The 18399-nt window shown below is 39.5% G+C and overlaps 1 protein-coding gene and 1 long non-coding RNA gene across 2 annotated transcripts; one reads left to right on the top strand and one right to left on the bottom strand.

The window, feature by feature from the left end:
• Nucleotides 1-10533: 10533 nt before the first annotated feature.
• On the top strand, nucleotides 10534-12762 carry LOC311081618 (uncharacterized protein; the record flags this gene model as incomplete). Its single annotated transcript, XM_084112192.1, has 8 exons — nucleotides 10534-10742; nucleotides 11075-11195; nucleotides 11322-11428; nucleotides 11542-11604; nucleotides 11896-11979; nucleotides 12111-12248; nucleotides 12455-12675; nucleotides 12757-12762. Exons 1-8 carry the CDS (start codon nucleotides 10553-10555, stop codon nucleotides 12760-12762), a joined length of 930 nt encoding a protein of 309 aa, XP_083968318.1. The 5' UTR covers nucleotides 10534-10552.
• Nucleotides 12763-13329: 567 nt separating this feature from the next.
• On the bottom strand, nucleotides 13330-14646 carry LOC311087663. The gene is made up of 3 exons (XR_014607344.1): nucleotides 14419-14646; nucleotides 13874-14370; nucleotides 13330-13465 (listed from the first exon to the last, which is right to left on the bottom strand). It is a non-coding gene; the product is annotated as an uncharacterized lncRNA (long non-coding RNA).
• Nucleotides 14647-18399: the final 3753 nt, after the last annotated feature.

Raw genomic sequence — 18399 nt, 5'->3', positions numbered from 1 at the left:
TTTGGCACGATTCTCTCACTCATTGAGTTTTGCAAGCGCGAAGAGGAGGGCAGGTCCACCTTCTTCATGTAGCCAATCAGATGAGCTTCTCGCTGACTCTAGGTTTACTCTTATCTGATTGGTTCAATAAACACGCCAGTCACCAGAACACATCTTCATCTTCATTTGTCTCAGAAATGTTCTGGTTGCCGAAATTGTACTTTAAATGCACACATGGGTAAAAATGCTGAGTTATTTTTTAAACCCAAATGCTGGGTTGAGCATTTTGACTATGTTGCTGGGTTATTTTCTCCGTAATCAGCTGACAATGACCCAGCATTTGGGTTTGTTTTGGAAATTTTGACCCAGCGCTTACCTCCTCGCGAGTCGCGCGCTTTTGTCCACACTGTTCAAATCACTACGTCAACAGGAGGACGAGAGGTTCAAGCAGGAGTGAGCGCCCACACAGCAGGAGACTCCTATGCGGATCCGCGTTCAAGTCGCCAAACCCGCGTTACTGTCAAATTCGTTTTGGCGCCGCCCAGAGGATCAGCTCCGCCTCCGGGAGGCTCCGTAAATTCTACTGTCAAACAGCGGGTCCTGAGCGGACCCATGTCGGATGCTCGGACGCGCCTTTTACTGCAACGGTTGGACTACAGCACGTCACCAAGAGCCGATATCAGTCGAGAATATTTTTGCTGTGACACGGTTGTGTTGAACCCACTTTTGAGTAAGTATATTGATTTATTGATATATTGCGACATTCACAGTAAACATTGGTTTTTAAATCACTGTATACTAATGATTGTAATGACGTTGTTTGATATTAGGACAACTTTAGAATGTTCACTTAATGGTTTAGCGCTAGCTTCTACCCACATAGCAACATTGTGTCGGCCCAGATCCGGCCCACATCTGGCACACGTGAAAAGATGATCTGGCCCACATGCAGCGTGGATCTACGGCACTTGAGTGGCCCACTCCTGTTTGCCAAATCTGGGCCACAAGCAGGCCATAGCAATGCCACATGTCAGCCAAGAGCAAAGAAATAAACCAGAACTGGACCTTATCTGAGCCACAAAGTCTGTGTATATTAAATATGAAGTCATCTCACCCTTAATAAGCCTGTTAACAAGCAGAATCACTGAAGGAAAGAAGAGAACAGAAAAAGAGACGAGCAGAAACACAAGAACTACAACTGACTTCAGCCACAGCCTTAGATGAAATCAACTGAAGAGAAAAGAAGACATTAAATCTGTGAAGATCTCAGCAGAGGAGGATTAAACAACTCCACAAACAGCATTACCAGCCTCACTTATTACTAACCAGACTGACTTTATTTCTGTCAGACTTCTACACAAGTTTTTATTGAGAATTAACAGGGGTTTAACTCTGTGTTTCATTTGAAGTCACCATAACAGTGATGAGTGCTTCCATTAGTTGGGCTCTTAACTCGTACTATATCTTTTGTCTTCTTTGACTGTTGTGACAGTGTGTTTGTCAAACACATTTGCAGCAGCAAAGAAAGCTAAAGTGAAATGAGATCAGGTGATGATGGTTACCTGTTGATGGTTTTATAATCATCATGATATAACCTGTTTCACTGATGTCTTTGAAATCTAAAAATTATGTTGTTCAACTAATACATTCACTTTATATACATACATAACATCTGCAGCGTGAGATCCAGCAATATTATAACAATCAGTTAACAGACTTTAACAAACATGAGCATGAAACATAACTGTTTGATGACAAACACAGACATCAATAATCAACATATGAATCTCAACAATGGTGACAATCAAAAGTACCTTGCTGCAATGCATGCTGGGTACCATCATAGTACAAAACTCCCAGCATGCATTGCGACATGAATAAATTATGCAGCTGAATTGTCCTATAATTTTGTTTGATTCTAAATATTTGCTTTTATTTTTTTGCTGTTGTTTTTGTTGTGAAATTTAGTAGCTTTTCAGTGATGTTCTGAATTAATCTGTTTATTTAAAAAATAATAATATTGTCACCCTTGTTGAGATTCATGTGCTGATTTTTGATATCTCTGTGTGTCACCATTGCTTCATTTTTCGTGCTCATGTTTGTTAAAATCTTCTAACTGATTGATATAATATTGCTGAATCTCACGCTGCAGTAACACAGGCTTTGTGATGAGAATATATTAATGGTACAACACAATTGTTAGATTCCAAAGACATCAGTGAAACAGGTTATTTCATGATGATAATAAAACCATCAACAGGTGACCATCATCACCTGATATCATTTCACTTTAGCTTTCTTTGCTGCTGCAAATGTGTTTGACAAACACACTGCCACAGCAGCCAAAGAAGACAAAAGATATAATACGAGTTAAGAGCCCAACTGATGGAAGCACTCATCACTGTTATGGTGACTTCAAATGAAACATTAGAGTTTAACCTCTGTTAATTCTCAATAAAAACTTCTGTAGACGTCTGACAGAAATAAAGTCAGTCTGGTTAGTAATAAGTGAAGCTGGTAATGCTGTTTGTGGAGTTGTTTAATCCTCCTCTGCTGAGATCTTCACAGATTTAATGTCTTCTTTTCTCTTCAGTTGATTTCATCTAAGGCTGTGTCTGAAGTCAGTTGTAGTTCTTGTGTTTCTGCTCGTCTCTTTTTTCTGTTCTCTTCTTTCTTTCAGTGATTCTTTTTGTTAACTTATTAAGGCTGAGATGACTTCATATTTAATATATACAGACTTTGTGGCTCAGATAAGGTCCAGTTCTGGTTTATTTCTTTGCTCTTGGCTGACATGTGGCATTGCTATGGCCTGCTTGTGGCCCAGATCTGGCAAACAGGAGTGGGCCACTCAAGTGCCGTAAGTCCATGCTGCATGTGGGCCAGATCATCTTTCCACGTGTGCCAGATGTGGGCCGGATCTGGGCCGACACAATGTTGCTATGTGGGTAGCTAGCTGTGCATTATTAAGTTTGCATTTTGCCAATTTTGGTCTCATGTGTGTGTGTCTGCCATCCTCTTATATAATGAAAATTAAGTTACGGCATTTTAATCACTGTTTGAGTCGGTTCAGACAACTATGTCGCCTATTTGAACGTCAAACTCAAAAGTGCGGGCTTCTGCTAATGTTAGTTATACCGTCTAAGTTACATTGAAACCATATACCTTGTGAACATAAACATCTCTTGTGTCGTCTGGGGTCTGATAAACAGTAACGTTAAGTTAAATTAATAAAATTCAGTGTCCACAATGCTATGTAGGCTATTTTCCAATAAGCTGTACGTTAAGGTTAGCTGTCATATTTCACGGGACCCGTGAGTGCGGATTTCATGTCACGGCTTTCGTCGCTGTTTGTCACTTTCCCTATAGGCAAATATATTATATATATTATAATATATTATATACAATATACTGTTGTTATTTGGTTGCCATAACTTCGCGAGTGACGACGTCTTGTCACTGTTCTAGTTGCTCGAGGGAGCGGATGACATTTCGCTTGAGTTCAGTAACGTTAGAGCAGACAGCTCTGCTTAGTCGTGTAATTACGACTTTATGACTTTTCATAAACAGCGGAAGGACACCTAATGACTTTTATATTAATTACATTTATTCATATAGCAGACGCTTTTATTCAAAGCGACTTACAAATTAGAACAATAAAATCAGTTAAACTAACAGTAACAATATACTGTGTTATGAATATAAAGTGTTATGACCTTTCTCAATTAAATTTGTGTTCCGAGAGGTCTCGTATTACGGGAAAACTACTTTTCTCGAGAATATTGAAGCCAATTTTTTTGTGACGCAGTAAAGTTGCACAGCAGACACATGAGCGTCTAGAGCAGTCATTGGCTGTGCTGCAGCAAATGCTGCACGAACCTATGGCGAGGCGGCTCAGACGCTTGAGCCAATCAGGGCACTTCCCGCCCTGGCACGTCAGAGACCGCCCAGAGCCGTAGAGAGAGAGAGTTGCGACAACGGAAGTTCGAAATGCTTAGTTGTCACGTGATTCGCGTAGACCTCAGATAGTTCCAGGAAGTGCTTCAGCGCCAATTCAAATCGATGGAGTTAGAGAGCAGAACTTTGATTTTTGGTAGTTTGTAGTCAATAAATTAATTGATTTAAAATATTTATATAATACACTGATATGTGAATGTAATATGTGTTTGTAGTTACAGTAATGTTATTTTTAAAAGATAAAAATCTGCTAGTATTTAATGTTTATAGTGGTCAACCAGCGTTGCCTGCCGTTTGTTAAGATATTTCTGGCTAACGTTACCTTGGTTAAAGACCGTGTTGCAGTTGTTTTGAAGTATTTCAAGTATTTCATTTAGGTTCGCGTTTAAAGTATGTGTAGAGAGAATGGTGTCGTCTTAGCGGCCCCTAATTTAATAACAATGATCATTCCGACGGAAGCGAATCAATGAACATTAACTTTAGCTGGAAAATAACTTTATTAAAGAACCGCTATAAAGCCAAAACAATCTCTGTTACCATACATTACACGTGTATCTCTGTAAAGCTGCTTTGAAACAATCTACATTGTTAAAAGCGCTATATAAATGAAGATGACTTGACTTGACTATTTTTTGTTCTTAAACTAGAATGTTATTTATCACGATGATTGTCTTAAATCCGTTGCAAACAAGTAAAATGTAGAATTTATAAAATTAAATTTCATTAATCTTAATGTTTACAATGCTTATGCACCCCATGCACTTATTACTGTATAAATTAATACATAATATATTAATGTATAATATTACATTTTCAAACAAAACATGATTATACACACACACATTATTTCATTAGTGTTCATGTGCATTATTTACTTTTAACATAATTTGATAAATTCATGACCTACATTTCTTTAATCTATAAAATCTATTTATTTGGTTATTTTATTATAGTAATTACAGTATACATGATAAATAATGCATCGTCCAGAGGAGTCTTAATGATGAGTGAAAAGGGTTGTAGATCTCTCTCAAATACTGGTAAAAACTGCTTTCAAGTATCATGGGTAGGTTGGTACACTTTCCATGTCAGGTGAATTTAAACACTAGAAATGTTTAATATACATTACATCAGTTTTAATATATATATATATATATATATATATATATATATATATATATATATATATATATATATATATATATACTTTTGCATTGATTTAGCACAATGGGATTTATAAATGTCTAATAAACTGCATGTCAAGCATGTTGTCTGTCATTTCCTCTATGTTGTTCTTGTGGTGTCTGACACAGAGAGGAGAAAATATGCTGAAACTGAAGGTGAGGGTACAGCGTCAGTGCAGGGAGTCTTCATGATCCACTGAATCCCTTTGAGCTTCTTGTGTTGAAAGGGATAAAGGAGATAAAAACGGGACAAATTATATACAGTAGTAGTATATTACATGTTGTGGTATTTAGTATTATTCCCCATTTAGTCTAGTGTGATTTGTTTTTTAAAATGGCTTGCTGCTTTTAAGCATTGTTTTTAATCTCACAAATAAACTTCCATTTCCCTTTCCCATCAATCCAAAAATCAGCTGAGCTGAAACATAATATAGACAGCCTAATAGTCAACAGAAACACAATGTCTAAAAAACTCCACCCATACTCAAAAAGTTTTTATTACTCAAAAATGCAATCTAAAATAAGGATTTTGTTGTTGTTGTTGTTATTGCGCATTTAATGGGGAATGAAACGGATATTCACATTTTATCACTTCCACATATCACACTCCCCAATGTTATATTTAACCCCTGTTTAGAAGCCTTTCCCTCTTATTAGGCTACACAACAAAGGATAAAACTGCATTAAAAGAACGGGTTTAACCATTAATAGGCTGTTCGTGGTTTGTTATGCGCTACTAACTTTATCCAATGACCTATCTTTTATCTGATAACGTCCCCTAAAACTACTAATTTAGAGAGCAATAATCAACTAGCATGCTTTAATACAAGTTAATTTGATTCAGATGTACTGATAATATACAATCGTATTCTTTAAACGTCTTACCTTTTATAAAAGTCCATCACAAACGGTCTGTTCTACCGCGCTGCTGCTACTTCCGGGAACTATTGAGAGGCTCCACGAGCCGCCATTGCTGTAAAAAAAGCGTTCTATTGTAGTCAATGGAGTTGTCGCAACTCTCTCTCTCTATGGCTCTGAGACCGCCTAAATAGAGCTGGTAAGTCCCGCCCCTTCCGCAAAACCCCGCTGGACCTCAAAGTTGAAAAACCGTCAATGCAAGTGAATGGGAGAAAATAATTATTTTCTGGTCCCGTTTGAATTGTGCCATGAATGTGAACATATGTTGTCTGTGAATTTTTTATATAACTCTTCATGTTACGAGTTTGACAGTATATGGTATGATTCTTCAGCTAGCAGTTGTGGAAAAGACATAACGAGAAAGACTACATGTCGCCTATGTGACGTCACCCCATAAAGTTGACTTACCCGTGCTTTTCACCAACTTCAACGATTTTGTCCTCTCCCTGAAAGAAGACGGTGAAGTGCACCAAAGACACAGCCATGTTTAGCGGGATCCGTGAGCTAGTCCGTGTGCGAGTGGTGTTGACATTTCAAACGCGTCGAGAGTTGTAGTCCACAAAGTGCTCTCACACAAAGTCTAACCGTATCAAACTTCTACCCTCTAAATTGTAGCATTCTTTACACGAAAAGTTATATAAAAAAATTCACAGACAACATATCACATTCATGGCACAATTCAAACGGGACCAGAAAATAATTATTTTCTCCCATTCACTTGCATTGACGGTTTTTCAACTTTGAGGTCCAGCGGGGTTTTGCGGAAGGGGCGGGACTTACCAGCTCTATAGAGAGCCTAAGTCCCTCCCCTTCCGGTCAACAGCCATGGGACCTCAATGGCGAGAGACAACAAATATTTTGATCTCGTTTGAATTGTGCCCTAAATTACACATATAATGTTTTTCAATTTAAAATATACATTTTAAAGTCAAGAAAGTCGCAGTAATAAAACGTAACAGCACCGCTGCTGGAAAAATTTCTAGGGGAAACACTGTATGTATATGTGTATGTATATATATGTATATATATATATATATATATATATATACATATAATTATTTAACAAACATTTACATTCATTCATAAATTATATTTGGGTACAAATTTATAATTTCAAATGTAGCTTAATGTTTGTTTTTGTATCATGTCTATGATCTTCGTTACTTAATTTATATTTGATAAACCTTTTTTAATAAAATAATTACTGATAGAAGTAGGCCTTATTTATTTAAATAAGTAAAAGAAAATTATATAAATTGATATAATAACTTATTTGCCTGGCTAAAAGCGGTATCCACCTCCGACTTCTGGTTATTAACAGCAGCTGATGTCCGGTTTTATTGGCAGGTATGGTCAGCTCAGCTGCTGATTTTTCGCAGAACCCCCTCTCATGACATAATATTGTTACAAATCAAATCCAGTGTTTCAAATCACAAGGCCTGTTATACATCAAACAAATATTAGGTCTTCCTATGAAATGAATACCTACTTTTTATTGTTAAATGAATACCAACTTAATATAATTATTTTCAAACAAACAAAGGAAATGTCAAAGCCAAGCAGATAGTCCACAAAGGCACGAATAAAACGTCCCACCTGGATTGAATTTTTTTTAAACATTAATTTTCAATGTAAATCTAGACCTATTCATGGGGCCGAATCAAGAAGTGCATCCCAAATTTTAATGTTGCTCTATTTCTCTGTTCTTGTCTAGTTTGTAGCTATGAAACAGAAAACACCACAATTCAACAATGTATTTATTTAAATACAACATTAGAAACAATGATCAATTTTACACACCTGATTGCAACCTGTCTTTCTTGAAAAAAACCCTGCAACCTGTCTTTCTTGAAATTTCTCTTTTAGAGCAAAAATGAATAGAAAGACTGTGCCTGTCTCCTTATCAACCGTAAGGCGAAGGACACGTGTAGACGTTCAAAAAAGGCTTAATCAAATTAGGACAGACATGACTGACATGACTGATATGGACATGACAGGAATAGTGGCAGATGACAGAGTTCTTTCTGAGAACACTGCCCCACCCTCTTCAGCTGCACATGCAATGCCAGAGGTGCAAGTGTTAACTGAAGAGGATATGGAATTGGAGGCAGATTTTGATGATGTGTATTGTGATGGGGATGGGACATCAGGTTCAAATTCTGAAAATGATGATGACCTAACATCACTTTCCGATAAAATTGCCAACTGGGCAGTGAGTTTTGGCATTTCCCTTGTTGCGCTGACTGCACTTTTGAGTATACTCCATATAACCCATCCCAATCTGCCAAAGGATGGTAGGACCCTTCTCAAGACAAAAACACATTATGCTATTCAGGAGAAGGCTGGGGGGAACTACCATCACTTTGGCATCCTTCCCTCTTTGAAGGCCACTATATGCAAATATGCCAAAACACTGACAGAGGGCATGACATTGGGGCTGCAGATTAATATAGATGGTCTACCTTTATTCAAAAGTTCCACTGTACAGCTGTGGCCCATCCTTGGCTTACTGGTTACCGTCCCCATGAAAGAACCTGTGGTCATTGGAGCCTACTGTGGACCGAAAAAACCTAGTTCGGCCACAGAGTTCCTATCTGATTTTGTCAATGAACTACAGGAGCTAGAGGCTGGGTTTTGCATTGGAGATAAGAACCTTAAAATGAAGCTTCACACGGTAATCTGTGATGCCCCTGCACGGTCCTTTGTAAAAAAAACTAAGGCCCATAATGCTTACCATGGGTGCGATAAGTGCCTACACCCAGGGCAATACCAGAACCGGCGTATGACGTTCTCTGGATCAGAGCACCCCCAGAGAACTGACATCTCATTCAATATGAAGGTTGATGAACTACACCACCACGAGGGGCCACATCCATTTAAAAATGTGAAGGTTGGCATGGTATCGCAGTTTCCCTTGGATTATATGCATCTAGTGTGTTTGGGCATTGTAAGGAAACTGCTCCAGACCTGGCTCCGGGGTCCGTTAACTGTAAGACTGCCGGCATTAATAGTAGACAGGATGTCAGACAAACTCCAGTCAATGAGGCCCTACGTGCCAATTGAGTTTGCCAGGAGACCACGGTCGCTTAGGGAGTTGGACCGTTGGAAGGCGACTGAATTCCGACAGTTCTTACTGTACACTGGCCCTGTGGTGCTGGCGGGATTCCTGGACCGGAACATGTACCACAATTTCATGCTCCTGTCAACTGCTATATCTATTTTGATAAGCCCTGAACATCTCAACCTTGCTGACTATGCTGGACAAATGCTAAAATCTTTTGTAAACCATTTTGGTGAGCTGTATGGGACAGACCAGATTGTATACAATGTCCACTGTCTGGTCCACCTGGCAGACGAGGTGAAGAGGCATGGCTGTCTGGACTCTTTTTCAGCATTCCCATATGAGAACCACCTTGGGAAAATAAAAAAACTCATTAGAAAACCTGAATTCCCTTTAGCTCAACTCATTCGGCGCCTTTCGGAAGTTACAGCTACCAAATTGGATGCTGATGCAGACATTAGACTGAAAAGGGAGCATTTTGTGGGCCCAATTGTTGTTGGCATGGGAGTTAATGCGCAATATGGGGAAATGCGAGTTGAAAGGTGGACCATCAAATTAACAACAGGGGACAACATGTTTCTGGTGGGGGATAAAGTGTGCCTTATCAAAAACATTATCCAAAATGATAATGGTGTGTACGCTATTTACACTGAATTTTCCCGGCAGTCTCCATTCTATACATATCCCTTCAACTCCGACAGAATGAACATATTTGTCGTAAATGATCAATCTGACGAGCTGAAGTCGGTTGAAGTGTCAGCGCTGCAATACAGGGATGGTTTCGTGGCCATACCCCTCCTCCACTAAATGAAAAAAAAAAAAAAAAAAACACAAATCAGTTCAATCAATCAGTTTAAACAATCAGTTAAAGTTAAAAACTCTAATAATATAGTTGACTACTGACTATGACTTCCACTACTCTGTCTGGATGAATATTTGCTGTAAGTATTTCACAAAGTTGGTATTTTTTCATACACTGACTACACCCATAATTTCACATTTTCAAAATATGAGATGACATATTATCCTGTAAAAGGCAGAGTAAGGAATAATCTCTTAACATCGAAATAAAATGCCAGGGGAAATGATATTTTATGCTGAATTTAACATGCAATTTGATACATGTCCCACCTTTCTCAATACAATGGACTGTACATAGTCCACTAAATTATTAGCATTATGCAATGATTTTTTTTATGAAACAACACCCCAACACATTCTGCCAAAAAATTGCAATAGTACCCTACTTTATAGTTGTGCTTAAGTTCTACCTAACTATTATGACCTGTACATTTTCCTTCCTTATACTTCTTCCCACCCTGGGGCACCATTCTAGTTAACTTTCAGGCTATCTTACTTGCTTATTTGTATACACTGTACACTTGTGCATGCTTTAGTCATGTTATTCCTTTTTGATGATTAATAAATACCCCTTTTCTTTCTTTCTACATTAAGGATGCCTTTTCACCTAATTGAGTTCCAAGCAAGCAAGGACATTGCTGTTGTTCCAGTTGATTGGTATGATGATGGGATGGTGTACTGGCCCAGCTTTAAGAGCACTGAACGGGTGAAAAGGGCAGCCGCTAACAATGAGAAGCATGAGCCAAACTGGCCAAAATATGACGTAAAGGTCGTCAGAACTTGTGGTAAGCCAATTCATAAAACTCTTGTTTAAAAATAATTTCATGGTTGTTTCTCCTTCTGCTTGAAATAACGTATTATTTCTATGTTCTGAAAATGCCCATGAAATTGTCTTTGCCTTGCATTGTTTAAAATATTCCATATATATCTACTGCTGCTATTCTTGGTCAGGTCTCTTTTGTAAGAGATATTTTGTGTTCTCAGTGAGACCAACCTGGTTAAATAAAGATGATAATAATAATTATTATTATAATCATCATCATCAATAATAATAATACTCTGTGCAGCTCTACAGCTAATTTGAAACTCATGTTCATTTTAACATATTGAATTTTAGACAACTACAAAGACGCCACTAGGCTAATGAATCAGTATCAGACCGGCTGCAACACCTCTGAGCTACAGTCTGACGCAGAGCAGGAGGGGGAGCTGCCGGAAAAAAGATTCAGGAAGCCAGTGTAAGTGTGTTCTGTTCTGTTTTGTTTTTGTTATGTTTATGCAGTAATAGGAAGGTTCTTTCCCGTAACATTCAAAAATAGACCAGAGATGCTTGTACTATGTATATTTGGCAATTTTTTTAACAGCCATCATTTTGGGGACTCTGATGAGAGTGAGGAAGAAAATGGTGACTTTGCATCTCTGAGGATGCCTGGTGTATCAGCTGAAGCCTCAAGCCAATTGCACTGGCCGAGTAAGGAATAATCTCTTAACATCGAAATAACATATCATAATATTAATATTAGAGATATGGTTAACATTCTTAGTGCTAAAGATATTCCCCTCTCCTTGTATCCATTCCTTCAGCTCCACCATCTCGCCGAGTGCCAGGCAGCAGAGTAAATTCTCAACCTGGAGAAAACTGTCTAGGTAAACACTGTTCTCCGAAATAATATTGAATACAGTGGCCCCATCAATATTAACACAGCAATGGTCACTCTGTTTCAAATTTATAGATTAAATCTGCATTACCATCTCAGATTTTCAATGTCAATCCATTCATGGGGTTGAAATAGGTAGAATACCAAAATGTTGAAACATTAATTCATGTTCAGCATGACCAGAGATTATTTGTTTGCCATTGTTTGGCCCTGTAGCTTGCAGCCTTGCAGCCTACCATGGTTAACAGATCACAGCCATTTACCAATTTCTCTCCCTTAGCACCTGACTATGGGGCAGGACAGCAAAACCCTTTACCACCTCAACTCCTTGCACCCGCATTTAACATGCGCAGAGTTACTCAAGGTAGGGACTGATTTCTGAAATATTGGTGAATAGAAAGGCCCCATGTGTATTATCAGTCATGGTTAACAGATTACTACCATTTAATAAAAAATGTCCCCCTCTCACACACCGCTCACCTCACTATGGATCAGGAACGGCAGTCCCTCCACAACTCCCTCCACCCCCCGCACCAGCCCTCAACATGCGGCCAACAGAGGAAGCCTGTCCAAGCCTGACATATAGACCAACATGGCGAGGGGGAAGAATGGCTGATACCATTCCCTGTTCTGGTGAGCAATAACTGACAAATACTAGAGGGTCATTCTGTGCCAAAGATTTTGGAAAAAACTCCCACAGCCATCACATATTTTCTTCAAACTTTGACAATAACTTTTGTCATTAACTAATGTCAGTATTATGAGTAATGAGGATAAACACTGAAACATGATATATTTTAATACACTACATTTTAGCTATATTTCATGTTTGTCAACAGCGGCTGAGGTCCACATCCTTAGCCTGCTGGAAACAATCAAACAACAACAGGACCAGCTTGTGGCAAAGGTGAACTACCTCACCAGCAGGCTGAACAGCACCCCGGGGCCAGATGTCGAGATGCCTGAAAATATCCAGTTTCCCCTGGAACAATTGGAGGCAGTGGAGACATTCGAAATCTTTTTAAAAGAACCATCAAATGACCCAGCTCGACAGAGAGTGGTGAGTTTTCTTATTTAATATGAATGGTGCCATTAGGTTTATTGATTGTCCATGATTATTGCAAATATTCTATTGAAGCAGTGGTAAGATTCTGTCTGTGACGGGTGGGGCTAATAGCCTCGGAAGTGACAGTGGAAACGCGACTGGCCCTGGCACGCACTAGCCTGGCTCGACCCTGGCCCGACAGTGGAAACATTGCTAATGTGTTTAAAGGTGACACAGGTCCATGAGGGTGTGATCCAAGTACATGTTTCATGTTTCACGAGTTCACACTTACAATTAGAGGGGGTAAAGATTATTGTGTATATGGCGTCCTGTCCGGGGGGAGGGCTCCGAGCTCAGAGTTCGGCCCAAACACAGAGTACTCCCTCCGAATGTAAGTAGTTAGGACTGTAAGTGTGGAGAAGGGGTGGCAGAGGGATGCTGCTAAACTGGCAATGGATTGAGGTGAGACTGCTGAATCTATACACCTCTCCACCCATGTTAATTATCTGAACGTGCTCCTCCCGAACTTTAATAAAACATCATTTAGAAGAATTTTTTTTTCTTTAGAGAAAAAAGAAAGATATTTTTCTACATTTCTGGACGCTTTCAAAAGGAACACAAATATTTTAAATGCACCTTTAAATTCAACTTGAGCTTAGAAATGTTTACCTTGCTGTCTATTTAAAAAAGATGTCTTTGCCTTTTAGATTTCTTCTTTGGCCACCATTGGAGGCCAGGATGTGAAGAGGGTGACCTGGAACATCCTGGGCAGGATCTTCACAGATGAGGTGTCTCATCAAATTAACTGGAAGGGGGTTAATAACAAAAAGTCCTTCAATAGGATGACAACAAAGACCTTGCTTTTCAGTAAGTATATAATTCAAAGTAATATTAAATATGTTGGAAGTCAATAGTTTGTAAATGTTAGGGCAGCCTTAAAAATCACAGCAACCATCTTCCCAATATGACAGTGTAGCCTTTTTTTTTAGACTGGATCCTATACTATAGACTTTTTGGATGTTTGATGTTCTCTTTTGAACTTTATAATAACGTTCAGTTGTAAGTCATTTATAAGTGGTTAGTTATTGATGAACTAATCATTTAGAGAAAGGAGAAGTTCTGCTCTGTGTGTCGTTGTGAAGATCTGTATTCCGCTGTTGCTGTCCTGTGGTAAGAGAAGACTCAGTTATTAACTGCTGAATTCTGTACTCACCATTGTTGTTCTGTGAACAGAGAGACCCCGTTATCCGCCGCTGCATTCTGCCATTACTGTCCTGTGGTAAGAGAAGACTCAGTTATTAACTGCTGAATTCTGTACTCACCATTGTTGTTCTATGAACAGAGAGACCCCGTTATCCGCCGCTGCATTCTGCCATTACTGTCCTGTGGTAAGAGAAGACTCAGTTATTAACTGCTGAATTCTGTACTCACCATTGTTGTTCTGTGAACAGAGAGACCCCGTTATCCGCCGCTGCATTCTGCCATTACTGTCCTGTGGTAAGAGAAGACTCAGTTATTAACTGCTGAATTCTGTACTCACCATTGTTGTTCTATGAACAGAGAGATCCGGTTATCCGCCGCTGCATTCTGCCATTACTGTCCTGTGGTAAGAGAAGACTCAGTTATTAACTGCTGAATTCTGTACTCACCATTGTTGTTCTGTGAACAGAGAGACCCCGTTATCCGCCGCTGCATTCTGCCATTACTGTCCTGTGGTAAGAGAAGACTCAGTTATTAACTGCTGAATTCTGTACTCACCATTGTTGTTCTGTGAACAGAGAGACCCCGTTATCCGCCGCTGCATTCTGCCATTACTGTCCTGTGGTAAGAGAAGACTCAGTTATTAACTGCTGAATTCTGTACTCACCATTGTTGTTCTATGAACAGAGAGACCCCGTTGTTCCTGATAAAAGGAGCTAACGTTAGCTGTGTAGAAACTGGGGCGATACAGCTTTTAACACGCTGCACGCGCTCCCTTTGCGCGCTGGCTTTCGGCTCATTCAAACCAGCAAATTTGAGATGAAACGCGCTTCAGGTGTCTTTCACTTATAACGTACCCATGTCTTAATGGCAGAGACCGCAATATACAGTGCTATGCATAAGTTTAGACACCCATACTAAAGTTGAATAAAAAGAGGAATAAAAAATCATCTTTTGGAAATTGAACTTAATGCCTTAATTTAAAAAATTAGGAAAAATCCAACCTTTAAGGACACCAATTTTCTTTGTGAATGAATAATGTATCGTAAATAAATAAATGTTCTTCCTTAAAATACAGGGTGCATAAGTTTGGACACCCCTATGTTAAATTCCCATAGAGGCAGGCAGATTTTTATTTTTAAGTATTTTTTAAGTATTTTTTTTAATTATTTTTTAGGATACTATGCATCCTGATAAAGTTCCCTTGGCCTTTGGAATTAAAATAGCCCCACATCATCACATAGCCTTCACCATACCTAGAGATTGGCATGGTTTTATTTCAGTTAGCCTAAAAGCTGGTTTGATTTGCATTGAGAGATGATCTTATGGAAAGTACCCCATGCCAATCTCTAGGTATGGTGAAGGCTATGTGATGATGTGGGGCTATTTTAATTCCAAAGGCCAAGGGAACTTTATCAGGCAAAATTGTATATATTTGGCAAACGCTAACCACCATCATGGTGACTTTAAAATACACCTATTGTTTTCATTAAAACGGAAATGAAATAAAGTCAGTCTGGTTAGTAATAAGTGAAGCTGGTAATGCTGTTTGTGGAGTTGTTTAATCCTCCTCTGCTGAGATCTTCACAGATTTAATGTCTTCTTTTCTCTTCAGTTGATTTCATCTGAGGCTGTGTCTGAAGTCAGTTGTAGTTCTTGTGTTTCTCTTTCCTTCAGTGATTCTGCTTGTTAACAGCAGGTGTTCATCATTAATGCTCAATCATAAGTTAATTATCTCATTAACTTCAACACTGCTTTAACTCTGTAGTGTGCACACATATGAACACTGAGCAGTGTTAATTTAACATGGCGTTTTTCTGTGTACTATTACATAAATCTTACCTGTTTCATTTACATATGACTGACACATATAAATCACATTCAGTTTATTAATACAATTACATAAATCTTATCTGTTTCATTTAGATATGACTTAAAAATATGAATCACATTCAGATTATTGATTGGTTTATGTTAAAACTATGTAATCCAAATGCATGGGAATTTGTTATGCAATTAAAATACATAAATCTTATTTTTAGACAAAAATTTTTTTTTGAGTGTGGTCCCGGTGTGGATTATGACACACGAGGGGTGTCCTGTGAAGCCTCTGATGATCTGCTGGGCGTGGCCAGTTGTGCTGCATCATTTTGCAGAGACGTTCTGATGTGGGAAGAGTTTCTGTGGGTCCAAGAACTTCCCATTAGAGTCCATGAGGAGGAGAACATCTGGGTCAGGTTCTGGAGGGTGGGCGGGCGGGGGAGGGTTGTGTTTCAGCAGGTGTCTGTGTGTGTGTGGCAGGCTCGCTGTCTGTGTTTGTGTAGTCTGTAGAAGGAGCTGTTCTGTGGTGAAGTGTGTTGTCTTCTGTGTTTTTCTGGAACTGCTCTCTCATTTCTTGCAGCTGTCTGGAGAAGTTCTCTTCTTTTCTCTCGTTGTCCTCCTCTAGCTTGCACATCTGTGTGCGGAGAGCTTGGTTTTCTCCTTGCAGCTCTCTGAGAGCTCTGTGGAGTTCAGTGATGGAGGAGTTGGTGTCTTTCTTCAGCTGCCTGAGCTCATCTTTGAGCTCTTAGATGGAGATGTTTGTGTTGCGTGTGTCTGAGAGTTTGACTTGAGTGTGTTCTCTGAATTCAGTGAAGTCCAGTTCCAGTAAAGCTAAACTGTCTCTCAGTTGACGGTCCGATGATGAAGGTGAAAGACTCGCTGGGCCTTCCTCCTCCGAGTCTGTGCTGTTTGCGTGAGGCTCGTCTCTCTCCTCCTCTACTCTGGCCTTCAGCAGGGGGAAGATCTCCTTGAATGAGTTCAGGCTTGCCTCATTGCCTTGCAGAAGGAAAGTGCCTTTGGTATAGTAGGTTATGGTGAGGATTGGGTTGTCTGTGTCCAGCATTTCATCTTTGCATATAGTTAATATTCCACCTCGACCGATTCCTTCTTTAAAAATGTTCTTGAATTCCTCACAGATGGCTGATTTCCATGCATTTATCAAGGTGGTGAAGAAGATAAGGTTGTTCTTGATTCTTCTCCCACTGAGTTGAATGTAGTCAGCATACAGAAGATCAGGGTTGTCTCTGAGAGTTTTCTCTTTGTGTTTTTTTCTGGCCTGTACACTTCTGCACTTCTCTGGGTAAAGCACCTCCCTGCACTCTGCCTGCGCTGGGGTTGCCATGGTGATAGGGCTGGGGGCTGGGCACTGAGCCAAAACTGCAGCTAACTTAGCTTTTAGCTTGTAATAATGAGAGATTTTACCAGAATAAAGCCAAGATATACAGTTTTTGTTCAAGATTTTTGCCAGATAAAGCTCATCTCTCTGTTTAGTAATTGAAGATCAAAAATTGTGTTAAGTTTTTCAGCTGTAGTTCCTTTAAAAAAGCCTTTCACGTTTTGGAGGGAAAACTCCAGTTAGCTGTTAGAGTGGTGATCCAGTAGCCAGATGCTAATCCACAGGTTCAAGTCTTCTTTATTTTATTAAAATGTATTTTCTAGTAAAAAAGTCTGTATTTACCCGAATCCAAGTTGTTCCTCTGTTGTTTGTTCTTGTTTGTTGTCGTTATCTCACTCTCTGTCTCACTTTTTGGCTCAATCTTTTATAATTTTTCAGGAGCTCATTTTGAGAGTGGCTGATCAGTGCTGATCTCGATCTCTCTCTCTCTCTCTCTCTCTCTCTCTCTCTCTCTCTCTCTCTCTGCATGCGCGCGCTTCGGGTGTGAGTCCCGATCTTCGCCTCTTCTTCTGCATTTAAAATTGTTTGAATGTAAATTGGCAAGACAAAACATGTCCAAATTGTAAACTGTCACTCTATGATGTTTAAATTCAGCAGTTAATCCGCGACTACTGTTAGAAACACACCAGAAAGCTCTATATAGAAAGTTCCCCTGTTCCAGCCCCTTTGACCTCTCTTCGGCTTCACACCTTTTCTATCTGCGAAGCAAGAGATGCTCCAAGTTCTCTTCAAAAACACCCTTAAACATGTCATGTACACACATACACTCCCTTCTTATGACCCTAAAGTTCGCAGGCCAAGCTCAAACTAGGCTTTAGTTTGAGCTCGCCCTGCAAATTCAACACGTCCTCATTTGAACATTTTATTTCATTTTCAACCATAAAACTTCTCGATATGTATTATTTTCTTATTAAACGTCCGACTCGTCTGATTATTTGTATCAACTGCTGTGCACGATGAATCAGTTCGTCTCGAGGGGGTTGAGTCGAAGATCTTCTCCAGCGTCTTTCTCTCCTTCTTCTCCGTCTTGAGAGCTCTCCTTGCGTTGTCCCTCCAAAGGTGTTCAACTCAGTGGCGGTTCTAGAGGGGGGCCAGGGGGGGCCAGTGCCCCTGTGACAACAAGCTTGGACCCCCTTGTGGCCCCCCTAAATGTGGAGTGTGAAATAATTTTTACAAAACTATTTTTTGCTATCGTTGTTTTTCACATCCGTTATTAGACAGTGGCAACACGGAACACAAATATAACCCTAGAGGGACTGCTTAAATCGGATCTGCAGGTTTTTTTCTATTCAGAAGTTGGTGGACGTTTTGCGCGAATATTA

This window comes from Abramis brama (genome assembly GCF_963993115.1).
Source record: "Abramis brama genome assembly, chromosome: 1".
Classification (NCBI taxonomy): Eukaryota; Metazoa; Chordata; class Actinopteri; order Cypriniformes; family Leuciscidae; genus Abramis; species Abramis brama.
Note: the sequence above shows the minus strand (reverse complement) of the source record. Positions and strands in the feature narration are given on the sequence as shown.